The 14,891-nt window shown below is 41.3% G+C and overlaps 1 protein-coding gene across 1 annotated transcript in view; it reads left to right on the top strand.

Moving 5' to 3' along the window:
* NCKAP5 (NCK associated protein 5) overlaps nt 1–14,891 on the top strand; it is a 640,837-nt gene that overhangs the window by 81,604 nt on the left and 544,342 nt on the right. Inside the window, exon 2 of the mRNA XM_044438433.1 lies at nt 9,459–9,580. Coding sequence (XP_044294368.1) covers nt 9,512–9,580 — 69 coding nt within the window. The 5' untranslated portion in view covers nt 9,459–9,511. The remainder of the gene's footprint in view (nt 1–9,458; nt 9,581–14,891) is intronic.

Here is a 14,891-nt window from a genome sequence, read left to right as displayed (position 1 = left end):
CACACACACACACACACACATATATATATATATAAACAGGAACAGCAAATTCAAACCTAGGATCATTTCTTGCAAAGTAGAGAAAAGATATAAATGTAACCCATTTAATTGCCAATATGGGAGGCTGTCCTTTTCATGTCACACCACTCCTTGTCCATTAAAGGCAGCAGTGAACAACTTGTGGGTTTGAGACCATATATAAGTCTCAAATCTACACTAGGTATTTTTACCAGCATTACAATGCCTGACTTATGCATATTTTAAATATTATGAGCCGCCCTGAGATCTTGTATAATAGGACAGCATACAAAAGCTTTTAATAAATAAATAAATAAATAAACAAACAAACAAACAAACATCCCAACTAAGCTCCTCCTGCTGTTTCTCCCAATATATTCAAGTTTTCTTCAGATCAGTTATATCATGACACTGTTGCATTTGTTCCATAGTATATATTGATACGTAAAATACAGACCTGAGCCAGCATATGTCTTTGGGTGAAGATCTTGATATTGCAAAGCCTAAAGACCCTATGGGACTCCCTGGTAACTTAAGCATCCCTGGAAACTGTCAAGAAGCTATATCATGCCCATCATCAGTGGTAGCTCCTTAGTGGCATTGAGGCAGGGCTCTGGGACCGGTACTTTACCCATGGACTCAGAGAATAAGGCTGAACTTTTGCCCAGAACCATAGGCTGCCACTCACAGGTGCAGCACATGTCTCCAGACCTTCAGTAACCAGGTTTTCAAGCATAAAGGAGTAAAGGTCTATTCAAGAATAAGAATTTTTTCAGAAGTGGAGATGAATAGCTTACAGCTGTAGTTGCGTGTGAACTAGAATATTTTTAGGTGCGGCCTGCTGCTTGTTGATGCAATGCTTTGATTTCAGTTTCTAGTACCTTGTAACGTAGTTCTCGATGTTTCTTCTATGAATTTATCTAACATATCAATGACTTCTGATATAACCTTTTACCTTGTACTATGCTTGATTTGGGTTGTTTGCCTGTGGTTGACTTTGGCTCTGGCTTTGCTTTTAGACTGCTCTTCTACTTGACAGGTAATATTTTGCTTCTGACTTCTGTCTGTCTTCTGATCTTCCCTTTACTTTGTTCCAAGACTGAATTGGACCTAGCCATCGCAGGACAAGCTGGAGGCAACCTGCAGAGTCCAAATGAGTTCTCAAAGAACTTCATGAAGCAGCATATTAGGGACGAACTAAACATTCCAAACTGATTACTGTTCTGCAAGTGTGTGGGGCCCCAATTTTTATCTGGATTTGGCACAGGAAAGCCTGCACTAATTCCAGTGAAGAATTTTTGTCCTCTTTTTTGACAACACTCCACCTGTTGAATGATTGTGATATTTTAGTGGGGTGGAGAGCATCATCCCTCCTTTCCTGAAATGCCATAGTCTTGATTTGAATTGGGACCATGTGCACCTGTAGCAAAGAAACTTTAGTTTGGCTCTCAAAATGGACCCGTGCAGTGAGGGAAGGGGGGAAGGAATGCTAGAGAAGAAACAGTGGTGAAATTCTTGGGATAAGTCAGACTGAATATGCATCAAAACATCTTACATAGCCTGCTGTTCCATGGTAGTTCACATATAGCAACTAGTACACCTGAAGATACTGAACTGAATACACATAAGTTCTCCTCCTCCAAATGCACATGAAGACACTCCATAACCTTGGCTATGATTTGTGAATAGCGTTTATCTTGCAGGGTTGTGAAGATAAATATGACTGATTATAGGCTATTTGTGTGGCAAGAGAAGATATAAGCTAAAGGAACCACTCTCCTGTGTGTTGGAGGTAGATTCTGAAACACAGTTGAATTCTCATAGCGCTGGAAATGCTAGGAATCATGATTAAGCTCTATTTCCCTTAAGATGAGGTAGTATCATCTTGAGCATACTTTATTTATTTATTTATTTAAAACATATATATGCCGTTACCACGTGCCTCGGCATCTCAGGACGGCTTACTTTGGCTGCTTACCTTTCATTGATTGCACTGGAATCTAATTGTGCAGAATTGTAGTCCAAGTTTTTCGATGAAACTGGCTATTAATTGGTGATAGCTTTCTTAACCCCAGAAGAAAAAGACATAAGTGGACAGAATGCTGATCCAGACCTTATGTTGCCATGAGACCCATTCCCACATCTGGGTCTGTGTTGTTGGCTTTGTAGTTTGTTTTTTCAATGTTAATTAAATCATTAGTGTTACCATCCAACAGAGGCCTCAAATTCCCTGCTTGCAATAAAATAGCAACAAATTCTTGCATATGTAAGCATTCTCCCAATGGTCCTTATACATGTATTCACTTTTTATATTACTATTTAGAAAACTGCTGAAGCTTTAGTTTGGAAAAGGGCTGTAGCTCAGTTTCAAAGTGTGCACTTCATAGACAGAAGGCTACTGCTTCAATCAATGGCATCACCAATTAAGAAGGAGCTACAGAGCTGGCCTCCTACCTGAGACTCCCTGCCAGTCCTCATAGCCAGTCCGGGGTGGTTAGAGAAACCACTTGATTGACATGGTATATGGCAGTTTTGACTGCTGTTTCTTGGCTAAAACAAAAAACTATTCTTCTGCGAGGTTATACATAAAATAGGTGTCACTGAAAGTTTTCCATTTCTATCTTCATCTGGTTCTAAAAACCAGCCAAAAATTCTGGATATAATTATTGCATTCCTATTTTTGTAGCTTAGCGTTTCAATAACATCAGCTTGCTGCATGCCAGAGAAGGGTGGGTAAAGGGTGTGTTAATATAACTGTTTTACTGCTTCTAATCCCTATGCAGGATGTTCTCATGCTCTGTGGAGGTAGGGTGACTGCATACTGTGATAATATTTTGAACGGTGAAGCATTTGGAAAGCTAAGAAACAGTTACAGAGTAGAAATAAGTTATTCCGATAGATGGAGAGGTGGGAATGTTACTCAGCAATGTTGGTTTACAGCGAGCATTCTTCCATGATCCTGTGTACACAGCAATATTCTGTGGCTATATTTTGTTGTACAGTAAAATGCTTTACTGTGCCATAAAATATTGTGGAAGAACTGAGTATTCACAGCACAAGTCTTCTGTGTCAAAACAGAGGGGAAACAAGAACAATTTATACACAAAAAATGAGGTGAGCCTTACGGAGGCAGCATCCACTGCATTGTTAAAGGTATCAGAGCTGAACTGCATATTATAGCATGTGTTGGTTCCTGATCTTGAAGGTATCTTGTACAGGATCCCCCAGTGAGTTCTCCCGTCCCCGCCAATCAACCTGCCTCCTTGCCACTGCCCAGGAGGAGAAGGCCAGGGAAAAGAAGGGTCCTGTTCTTTGTTTTTGCTTGTACCACAGCTTGGACATTTGGAGAGAGCAAGTAAGCAAGCACCAAAAGCAAGACAGAGGATCAGGGCAAGGATTCGTTGGAGATTGGGATATCGGCCAATGATACTGACCCATGACACTGGCTCTGTGTTGGAACAATATGTTTTTTACACATGTGTTTGGCTTTTTATGTGTCCAAGTGGGTTGGCAGTCTCTTCTTCATGTGAAAAGGAACTCATACCCGGAGTGGTGGTGCTGTGTAGCATTTGAAGTCTTGGACTAGGACTGATCCTAGATGAAAGTGCAATCTCCATCAGTATGTGACTTTGCTGCAGTCACTATTTCTCAGCCTAACCTACATCACAGGGATGCTTTGGGTGTTTGGAAAACCATGTATGCTGTTATCTCCAATCTTTTAAAGCTATGGACATATTTAGGATTTGGAAAAAAATATTGTGGCCACCACCACAAAGTAGCTGCTCTAGGGGAATGGAGGGAGCCCTCTCTTGTCTGTGTTTGTCTGTGTGAGCATGAATGTGCATACCCTCTGTCTGTCTGTCACTCATACCGTCATTGAAACTTTGGGAGGATACACTAAATTTCCTCCAGGATATCTTCAAACTCAGTGACTAATCTTGGATTACTATGTTCAGCCACTGTATTTCCTTGAAGCATAAGTTTTGCAGCATGTGCTGGGTACCCATTCTGTGACTCACCCCCTGCTTGTAGATTGTGCCTTCTGACTCCTGCAAGGATGGATGTGAACCCATGGGCTGTTTTAGGACTGACTGGATTCAGGCACATTCAAGGATTGAGTTAGGGTTGAGAGTTGGTTGTCATTGAAATATGGATTGTGATGAAACATGGGTTATTAGAATCCATCCATGGTGAAGAAACCACAGTTCACAACTCAACAAAAAACATGGATTCTGTTCATGGATTGTTCATAGTTCACATGCCATGGCTTGGTCACAGAGCTGGATTTAGACAAAACAGTAGCCCACATTTCAACAAACACCTGTGGTCCAGCAACAATCAACATTCAGGCCATGCTGTTAATATTGCTACCATGGGGTGAAAAATATTTTTTACACTCAACCAGTGGTTCTTTGGTTGTTATCAGGGTCTGGGACATGGAAAGCACGAGACAAGGTAGATGCATCAGGACACAAGCAACTACATCCAAGGTAATACAGAGTCCAGTTCCCAGTCTTGGTCACAGGGCAGGCCAAGGTCAGGGAACAGGAGTACATTGTGGACCAGGGCAGGCATGTAGTCACAACAAGCAAGAGGTTGATAATCAAGTAAATGACAGTGTAATGAACAGAGACCTTAGGGCAGGATAGCCGGGTGGGATCCAGAAAGGCATGACAGGCAAGCCAAAGTAACAAGCAATGGTGAAACAGGGCAAGGACAAGGTGAAGCAAGACAGAAACAGGATCAGGCAAAGGTCTGGCAAGATGCAGGAACAGATTCCAACACTTGGGAGGCCTGTGCTGCTCAGGCAGCTTCTAGAGTGAAGAGCCAGCTCTTTTTCCAGGGCACCCTGGTGGTTCTTATTAGGGTTATGCAAGAAATCTGCTTTGATAGAAAATCCACTGGATTCGAGTCTGCTTTTCAGTGTCCAAGAGTCAGAGTTCCTGGTAAGCAAGCCCAGGGTTTGTGGAGTACGCTCCAGGAATCAAGCTGCACTGTACAAGCAGCACCATTCTTCCATGCATGTCAAAACTGCCAGCAGTAGTGACTGGGGAAGAAGTTTGGCTGCTGGGAATGGAGGCTGTGGAAGGTTGCTGGTCACGCAGCTGGGGGTCTGCAAATATTCATGGACTTCTTCCAGGTTGGCTTGCTTCCTAGAGAAGGATGAGCCATGGAAAAAATCTGATGTGTTTCAAAGAGGCTTGTCACATCTCTAGTGCTCATCAAGGCCCTGGCAGCTGCAGCAGAATCTGAGACTAATCCTACAACTGCCAGGATTGGTGCTCTGGTGCTAGGCCAGCAGATGGAGCCCTGGTGCTGGGCCTGGAAGTATCCCTCCTCCCAGAAAGGGAGGGAGTTCATTCCCCCTTCAAGGTCAGGGTTTGTTGAGGTTGGTCCTGTGGAATGCTTGGATTTTGACAGGGGCATGATTCCCAGGAACGATCTTTGGGACTGTATTCTTCCCAGTCCACCTGCTGCTTGGAGTCCAGGAGCCTACCTACAATGTACTCCTCATGACCCGAGACCTGAACAGGTGGCAGTAGTGAAGCCTTTTGTTTTGAGAGGATGTATTTTTCAGATGAGGGGGAAAATGTAAGTTGTATGTTGTAGGCTTTGCTTATTTAATCTGAAAAAGACTGAAAATTGTGATCTGATTTAGCTGAGGGGTGCTGCAAATGGTACTCTTCCATGGAAAGTCATACTCTGTTTCCCACCTGTAATTGGGGCCCTTTTGCCGCTTGTGATCCACCTGCTATTTGTATGCTGCTTTTGCTTGCTTCATGGAGCTTGGCCTGAGTGTCCCAGATTACATCCATCCTGGTGTATATGGGTGATTTTATGGGTGATGCACATAATTGGCAAAAATGGACTACGTCCTGTAGAAATATGTCTAGCATGAATATAAATGAACTCAGCCACAAGTACTAACTCCACTCAATTGTCCTGGAGATAAGGGTTGGGACAAACCCGTTGGAATGTGTCCTTCTAGGATTCTCTCATGTTTGGCCTGGTCCTGCAAAGCAAGCTGAGCCAAGTGAAAGTCTGTGAATGCTTTAGGGTGTCCAGTTTTGAAACTGGCAACCTTCCCTAATAGCAGTGACTGAAGGACGTAGGAGAGCTGTAAGTGGGTGCATCAGCAGCCATTCCTGATGCCCAGTGTTCTCCCCCACTTGCTGCTGTCAGCAGTGGTAGTGTGCGCAGGAAAAGGGCACTGCTTATGCAGTCTGTAGGGCTCAGTTCCTGACTAAAGCCCCATGAATGCTGCGTGCACTCACTAGGAACATGGACTCAGGCCTGCTGCAAAGTGGACTGGAGTCCACAGAACTGAGTCCAAGGAATCCCACAGATTCCCACTCCCAAACAGATTCCTTGCACAACCCTACTTGTATCTAAACAGAAATATTAGGATGCTGCAAATAAACCCTTAAAAGACTTGCCTTATTAGTTTATACCAAAGGCCTTATAGTCCAATATTCTCTTCCAATTTGCAATCCTCTCTGGAAGCACACAAGACCGAGTTTAAAGGTAATAATGGTGCCCTTTGTGTCCCAAGCATCTATATTTCTTCTAAACACAGAAGTTCAATTATTTGTGCTCTTGTAACATCAAGCTTGGACTCGCATTTAAGCTCCCATTGAAGAGATCCTGGATGTACCAAATGATTCAAAATGCAGCTACAAGTCTGCTGAGAGGAGCTAGAAGTTGGGATCACATTGCATTTGTTTTGAAATTACATTGCTGGCTCCCTGTTCACTTCTGGCCTCAATTCAAAGTGCTGGGACTTAACTTTAACCCCTGTGTGGTTTGTATCTGCTGGACTACTTTCTCCCTTATCAGTCACCAAATGAGATCTGTATTTGAGGTTCTTCTGTGGCTACCAACCAGCAAGAGTTCCTTCTTGGTGGTGGCCTCCTTGTGGCATGTCATGTTAAGGAGGATTTGCCTGTTTATTTGCTGTTACTTTGGCCCTAGGTGAGGACCTGTTTATTTTCTGAGACTTTTAAACACTGCTGACTTTAACAGTTGTTAATTCTTTTAACTATGAGGTCTTATTGGAGTTTCTTTCTTGTGTTCCTCTGTTTCATGAATCTTCCGTAATGGATGGATTAATGCAATTACTAATAAAAAAAAAGGCATGAGAAGGATACATGATTTTTGTTGATGAGAGAAAACAAACAAAATTGTGTCAAATGGAGTTTCATACTAAATCTGCTTTGCTAAAAATAAATGATCAGCTGCACCAAGTTGCCTCTGCAGTCTCTACTGAAAAGCAGAATGTACCGTGAATTATTTTAAAAGTTGCTTTGCAAAGGATCTCAAGTCTAGCAAAAGTGCATCTGGGTGCATTGATTCTGGGTTGTTTTATTTCTTGAAGCCACACTTAAATGAAAAAGATCACCCATACATCTTTCCTGAGAGCACTGCCTTCATAAGCAGTACTGCCATAGAACAATTTATACCAGTGCGTGTTAGCCTGGATAAATTCCAGAGTACTGAATGGACTAAGGAGTTGATAAATAACTTTAGGAACTTTCATCCATGCTGATTGAAATATTGAACTGTTTGATCTGATTTTCTATTCTAGTGCCATTGAAAAATAATTACCATAGTCAGTGCTGTTTGTCATATCATACAAAATCTGTTTTTCCCTAGCAAGAAAATGATGTGCAATTATACTGACAATTTAGTTGTAGTGGGCATAGCCATGCTATTATACTGTCCACTTAATTGGATTGTATGTTAGCTACTTAGTGCATCTGCATTTTGACGAAGTTCTTTTTCCCCAGGCAACTTAAATACCCTACTTTGCAGATCCTACTTTGCTACCCAAACAATTGGAAAAGTTCCCAAGAGTTGCTGTATATTTCAGAGGAATTACATTTACTTGAACTGGGGGAAATGTGCTTTTAAGTAGCAATGCAATGGCTGTGTTTAAGTGAGCACTGTAACATCAGACAAGGATCCTGAATTACAAAGCAGCCTGTACAGTCAAAGCTTCATTCACTGACAGGGCATGCCACTGTTGCTAAATGTTTCACCGAATGCTTGATTTGAAAGTATGGCTTGGTTCAGATAACACAACAATCCACCTTTGTTTGTTCTCATAGGTGGGTTGTCATGTCATGCAAACAAGGGCTGGTTCCCCATGGGTGGCTTGCTTTTTCCAAACAAGTTGCACTACACTCACCCAGCACATTGTTATGTCATCTGAACCTATCCCAACCCACTGTGGGGGAGCCCCAACAGCCAGCCAAGCCCTTGGCAAGAGCAACGAAAATCCCTTACCAAGTGGCTGCCAGGTGCTTGTGGCTGACAGCAGCTTCTAAAATGCCCCAGATCTACTTGGCAGCTACTGTCAGAAGCTTCCTGCTACCTACAGCAGCACAGAGCAGCCATCCTTGGCAGTGGCTTGAAAGTAGAGATCTCGAGGCACCAGCAATAATGGCTTGCTTGGGTAGGATTTGCTCCTACTTGACAAAATGCCAGTCAAGACTGGAAGGTGCCTCTCTTACACTTCAGAACACAAGTACTGTTTGTGCAACAAGGACTCTCCAAGCCACAGCAATCCACAATCGGCTGTCACAGAGAGGGGATGCATTCCTCCATCTGGTGGGAGACTACCTGGAGGAAGGGACAGTAAAGGAGCGAAGTACCCCCAGTTAGCCATATCATCTGTTGGATTCATCATGGGTACTTCATAAAACAATCAAACCGCACTGGCTTTATATCATGCAAACTCATCCTGTGTGTGTACACAGGTTGCAGGTGGAACCTTCTGTCACAGTGCCATGTCCTGTTGTGTTTTCATTGAATGGGTAGTATCCAAAAGGATTTCCCTTCCTATATGCATATGTCTCAGATCTGCTACACTGGTTGTACTATCGTCCAAAGCAAATTTAGGGAACATTTGGTTGGCTGCAAGGGGAGGAAAAAGAAACTCATGTGGAAATAGCAGTCTGCTTGCATAACACTGGATCATGTTCAGTGACTGAACAAGACTCATGCTCTTTGAAGCTGGTCTGCTGTCTTCTTGTTCTTGATCCTCTGACTGCTACATATTAATGGATTACTTAAACAGGTGTTTAAAAGTCAATGGCAAATGAGTGCAAAAACTGCTTCTATATTATTCTCATAAGATGGGGAGTGAAGGCCATTTCTTTGCAGGTTTTGTCTGCCCAGTGGGTTCTAAGCCAGGAAATGGCAGCCACCTGAGTGCAGCTGAAAACCCAAAATTTGTAATGATTTACAAGTGTTCGTGTTTTTCTTTTAGAACTTAGAAATATATCACAGTGTGCAGCCTAGCATTTTAAAGATTAAAAAACTCAGTCTAATTTTAAAAAGGGAAATTCCAAATTAACTTCAATGGCATACAACTGATGTATTTTTCTTTGAATGAACTAGAAAGTGTTTTTAATGCATGCTTTACTTTTCTCTCCCAGTGTAAATAGGAACAGCTTGACATTTCTAGCAGAGTACATAAGTATCAACAGCCATGGACAAAAAGCAGCATCTGGTGAAAAAGGAGTTTGGGAAAAGATTTTCTTTGGACAGTAGTCTCATGGTAAGCACAGAAGCAGTTCTGGAATTCTGGATGTTTTCTTGGCATGGGTGTTTCACAGTTGTGTCCCTACTGCAGCATTGTTACAACCTATGAAGGCATGTCACAGACAGCAAGTTGGATCCAGGCTTGGTCATGTTTTGGCTAGACTCACCAAGATTTACTCTAACTATGACTAAGTTTAGTTGCTAATTCATTCTGTTTTTAAAATTGCAAGACACTTTCTATTATAGCTAATGGTAAATATTGTATAACCTAAAAACTGTGGGTAACTTTATATGGATATGATACCTTAGTGTCTAGATATTTTCAGGAAAAATAGTCTATTGTTTGATGGAATTCAATGGACCAGCAATGCTTCAGATAATAAGTTCAGTTATGGAGATGTGTTAGAGTTAATTAAAGAGCATTGTTTCAAATAACTTGAAACCTGTAAGTCTGTATCTATGGTCTGTAGGCCATGCCATGCCATGCTATGCTAAGGATGGCAGAACTTATTATTTTTGATCTCACCTATTTTTTATCATGTTATGAATGAAACGTATTCATTTGATTTGTCAACAGAAACAAAATTCTTACTTACACTGAAATGTAACTTACATTTTAAAAAATTAGGATATGTATTTGTGTTTCAGTCACTTAATGGTCAATACACTTTGGCCCACTTTGCACATCTTTAAAATTTATACATGTAAGCTCCACCTGTGAATGGGCAAGCATATCATGAAACCGGATGGTTGCAGCTATCTGTTGAGCACTACTTCTTGGTGGCAATTCTATTATGTAGAATTATGCATTTGACTTAATGCTGCTGGTATTGAGTAGTTACTGTAGTTCTGTGATTATTAAGCATTAACTCCCTTTCATTATCTAAGTGAAACATATTTTAGGTATGCCTTGGATAGCAAGCATATACATGTTGCCATAATATTACTTTAAAGAGACATCACTTTACGCATAATCATATACTAGTATTGCTCACCTTGCCAAACACTGAAGTGAACAGAGAAGCTTCCTCTCAAGTTGTTGTCAACACATCTGACTTTTAGGGGGTTTCCAAAAATTTGCAATGTTTTTGGAGTAGGAGAGAGTACATCAGGACCCACCCAACCCTTTGAAACAGAGTTTAAATTTATGAACTTTCCCTTAACACGTTGGTGAAAGAATACAAAATTCTTCTTCAGTCATGTCATTGCAGTGCTATTTGGAAGGGTTTTCACAGAGTAGTGGCTGAGCTGAATATCATATCAGTGCTCCTGAGAATTACAGCATGCTCTAAAACTTTCCCAGCTCTATGTAATGGCTATAATATGTGTTTATGCACAACCCTTGACGATATCTAGTTAAAGGAATTAAATTCCACTGATGTACATGGAGGTATTTGCAAATAAGACTGGTCAGGAGAGAGAAAATAAGGAATCTCTCTTTCTCCCAAAAAAGAAGCCCAGGTAGATTCCTTAAGGAAAAACCCACATCTGTGAGTCTGTCTGGTTCCACTTTCACCAAAAGGAATGTGTTTGCTTCCCAGTTTGATAGAAGAATGACTCTCTTTTTTCAGAGAAATAAGGTTCCCAGGGTTGATGTTTCAGGGGCTGCTGACATGTTGAGTGACTACCTTTCGAAGTACAAATGGAGGGAGGTTGGTATGAGATTTCAGTAAATAATGAAATACACTGAACTGGGAAAGAATGGAAAGTGGAGATAAAAAATCAAAGTCACCTCCCTTTTCTGGGTCAGTAATAGAGCAGCTATAGTTGGAGAGATGAAAGGAGATCTTTCTGCCTTGTAAAATAACTCAAGGAATTCTTCCATGTTCCCGCTCCCAACAAGCTAAAATAATTGATCAACACCAGCATAGCAAATCATGTGCCTGCCACAGCAGTGTTGGATTTTGAAAATATTCATAGTTGGCTGCTACCTGAAAACAAACAAACAAATCAATCGATCAATCAGTCAATCAATCAATCAATCAATCAATCAATCAAAAGGCTGTGGTTCTAAAACAGTGTTTGAAAGAGAAAAATTCACAAGTGATGCTTTGACTATCAGCTTCTTTCTAAACTGGGGTGTTGTTTTTTATTGTATGCCTGTCATGAAGTTGATTTTAAAAGACACAGACTTCAAGCAGGAAAATGTAGCCATCCTGCCACGTGGGGAAAATTTCCAAATTAGTTTTCTGAGCAGCCTTAGCTGAAAGTATCCCAAAGCATGAGAGAAAGGAACAGATTTTTCATGTTTGTATGTCATGCTAACTTACCTTTGCAAAAAACCATGATGGGTTGGACATCATGTAAAAATTCCACGCTGTGTCCAGCAAACGATCAGGCTTACTGCGGGTTGTCAGTTCCTGCCCAACTTGGTTCTCCTGTGATTATTCCATGAGATACAACTGGAGGATGAAATTGTCTTCCCCCTTTTCATTGAAAATGTGATCAGCTTCTGACTTGCTGTGTTTTTTTTCTCTTTAAACTTTTTTTTCCAGATCACAAAATGGCTTTTATTCTATTTCTCTTAATTTTCACAAATACTTTCAATTAAAAAAATCACCTGTCCTTGAGCAATTGTAGGCTTTTGAAGCTGTGGGAATAAGGAGCCTAGGTGGCTGCTATGTGTGGTGGGGGCTTTGGCTAAGTATAGCATTGTCCCACAGAAGGTAAAAGTAGCTTCATTTTTCCTTTGGGTTACATCTGTCTGGAGATGGGTTCTCAGAGGTAACCAGATGGAAAGATAACTTTCCTGTTATCTCTGTGGAGCAATGGACTTTGCCAGCAAGCACTCTCCTGCACATTTCCCACCCAAGGCTTTCCATTTTTGACAACTACCATTGTGAAATGGTGAGTTAAAAATTTAAGAAAATGAAACTTCTTTGTGAATTAATTGGGACAATTAAAAAATATTTGGCCAACCGCACAGAGTGCTTCCAAGGTGCTGCTGACATATTTGGAAGACACTAGTCAAGGCTGTCTGGACAGCCAGCTTTCACAATCTGAAGGGGAAAAATTCTATGACAAGTTCAAACTGGCTTACACTCACAGCAGGGGTAGGCAAAGGCAGTGCTTCTTGGGCACCTTTGGGACAGCTGGCACTAGCAGGCAATTGCCAAGGAGCTGCCTTGTGAGAAATGGAAGAAGTGTGTGTGTGTTCCCTGTTTGGCTAAGCAGCTCAGTGTCCAGTTCACCTTCCCCATGATCAGTTTCCCTGGTTCAGATTATACAACAACTGATTCTGGGTACAACAACTTCTACAATAACCCATGGGTTGCTGTGGTGGTTTCTTCCCCACACACAAATCACCCCGGGGAAACAGTACTGGCTTTGCACAACATAGAAATTCTTAGCGGTAGAAATCTTTGATGGGTTGACATGTTGGGTAAGTCAAGTCATTGCGTAGTATCATGGCTGCTAGATATTGCACAAGAGATTTCAGTGCATGGAGGAAAGTTTTCTGAAATATTGAAGGAAGCAGTGTTGAAATGTGTTAGGGTGGTTCTGTACTCCTTTAGTTGTCACTTCCTTTCCTGTTCATCCAGCATGCTTATGGTGTCAATGGGCTGAGATCCCATTGCACAGACCCATGCCAATGCATCTGCTGCCCAAGGGAAAGGGTTCATGTGCATGTGCGTGCACATGCACACCTTACATGGAGAAGCTAGTTGGTCTGGCAGTCTGTCTTTCCTCAGCCCTCGAGCCAGGCTGGTCACTTCCCTCAGGGCTGGCCTGTACCACTGAATTCTCAGTTTTCTTATAGTTCCCAACCTTTGATCCCGGTTGATACTGAACTAGCAGTCATCCTACAGTTTCCAGGCATCATAGCTAGGAGCCAGGGTGATGGGAGCTGTAGTTGGCGACCCCTATGTCATTTCTCTTCTGTCCCAAACAGAAAGCCTTTGGCCAATATGCCTAATATAAGGCATGCACTGTATTTAAAATAAGGACAACAAAAGTGGTATTTGGAATGTACAGAAAGGTATTTCTGTCTCCAAAATTGTGGCAAAAGGCATGACATCATCAAGTCTGGCTCCATATATTATTTTAGAATACGTGTCTAGACCCTAAATCAGAATGCAGTTTGTTAAAAATAGCTGCATGTCATCTTATATATGTGTAAGCAACTTTTTCTGTCTGCTTCTCTCACAATTGCATTGAACTTTGGTAGCACTCTGAACTAGAACTTGGAAATGAAAAATGTTTGTTACATAATTTAGATAATGTGTATTACTTATAACTTGTAGGTATAGCTTGCATTTTTAAAGTAAGTGTAGATATCATCAAATTAACTCTTGATAATTTCATTTTTAATAGTCTGGAATAGGATTTAGTAACAGGCCTTCATGACAGGATGGCATATAAATATTCTAATTAATTAATTAATTAATTAATTAATAACATAGGCATAAAGGGGTTTTATTAAAAATAACATTAGGGCTATATAATTGGTCATTACAGTTTAATTTGATTTGTGCATGAGGAAATGGAACTGCTGTTGTCACTGCTACCTGAAAGGAATTTAAGCTTTCTTCAAATGCATTAAAAACCCCTTCCATTTCCATGTACAAAGTAGAAAAGCCATTAGGCAATTTCATGATTGTTGTGAGGGAGTGTAGCTTTCTACACACTCTAACTATGGTGCTGCCTGTGAAAATAATAAAAGGCCCACCAGAAACTGAGGTCTTTGCCTGACCTGAAACTATCTCCAGGACACTTTATGATCAGAAAAAGTCAGTGCTTCAAGCTGTGTTCTTTATTTACAAGAATAATTCCCAGGCAGGCTTAGGAATTGCTCTGGATTGACACTTGCAGCTGTGATGGCATTTAGCTGAGCTGCCTTCTTGAGAACGTTTCATCTTTACAAGTAACTAACCTCTATAAAGTAGAAGTTTTAAGCCTTTTTTTAATGGGAGGCTTTCAGTTTTCAAAAGGAGAATGAAGTCAATTGTTTTTAGGAGACTGATTGCCTGTGCTCTCACCTTTCCAAAGCTTAGCACATACCACTGTGATTTGCAATTGGATTAGTCTTAACAAGCAAGGTACCCGGGAAATTTCCTCACACTTGGAGGCATTGAATGGCTGGCAAAAGTGCTTCCTCACACCAAAAGTGCAGAAGTGCTTCCTCACACATTCTGTCTATACTTGTGCCTCACCACATTTTCCTGTTCAACCCACATCTATTTACCCTAATATTAGCAGAGGAGCCTGGCTTGCCATGTGCGGTCAAGCCTGTTCCCAATGTTAACAGCTGTATGTCAGTTCTTTTTGTCAAGGGCCATAGTCCAGTCCTCCCCCTACCTGCTGCTTGCCAGATGCTTTGGAAGTCA

Source organism: Varanus komodoensis, unplaced genomic scaffold (assembly GCF_004798865.1).
Source record: "Varanus komodoensis strain SLA01 unplaced genomic scaffold, ASM479886v1 scaffold32, whole genome shotgun sequence".
Taxonomy (NCBI): Eukaryota; Metazoa; Chordata; class Lepidosauria; order Squamata; family Varanidae; genus Varanus; species Varanus komodoensis.
This window is presented reverse-complemented; position numbering and strand designations above follow the sequence as displayed.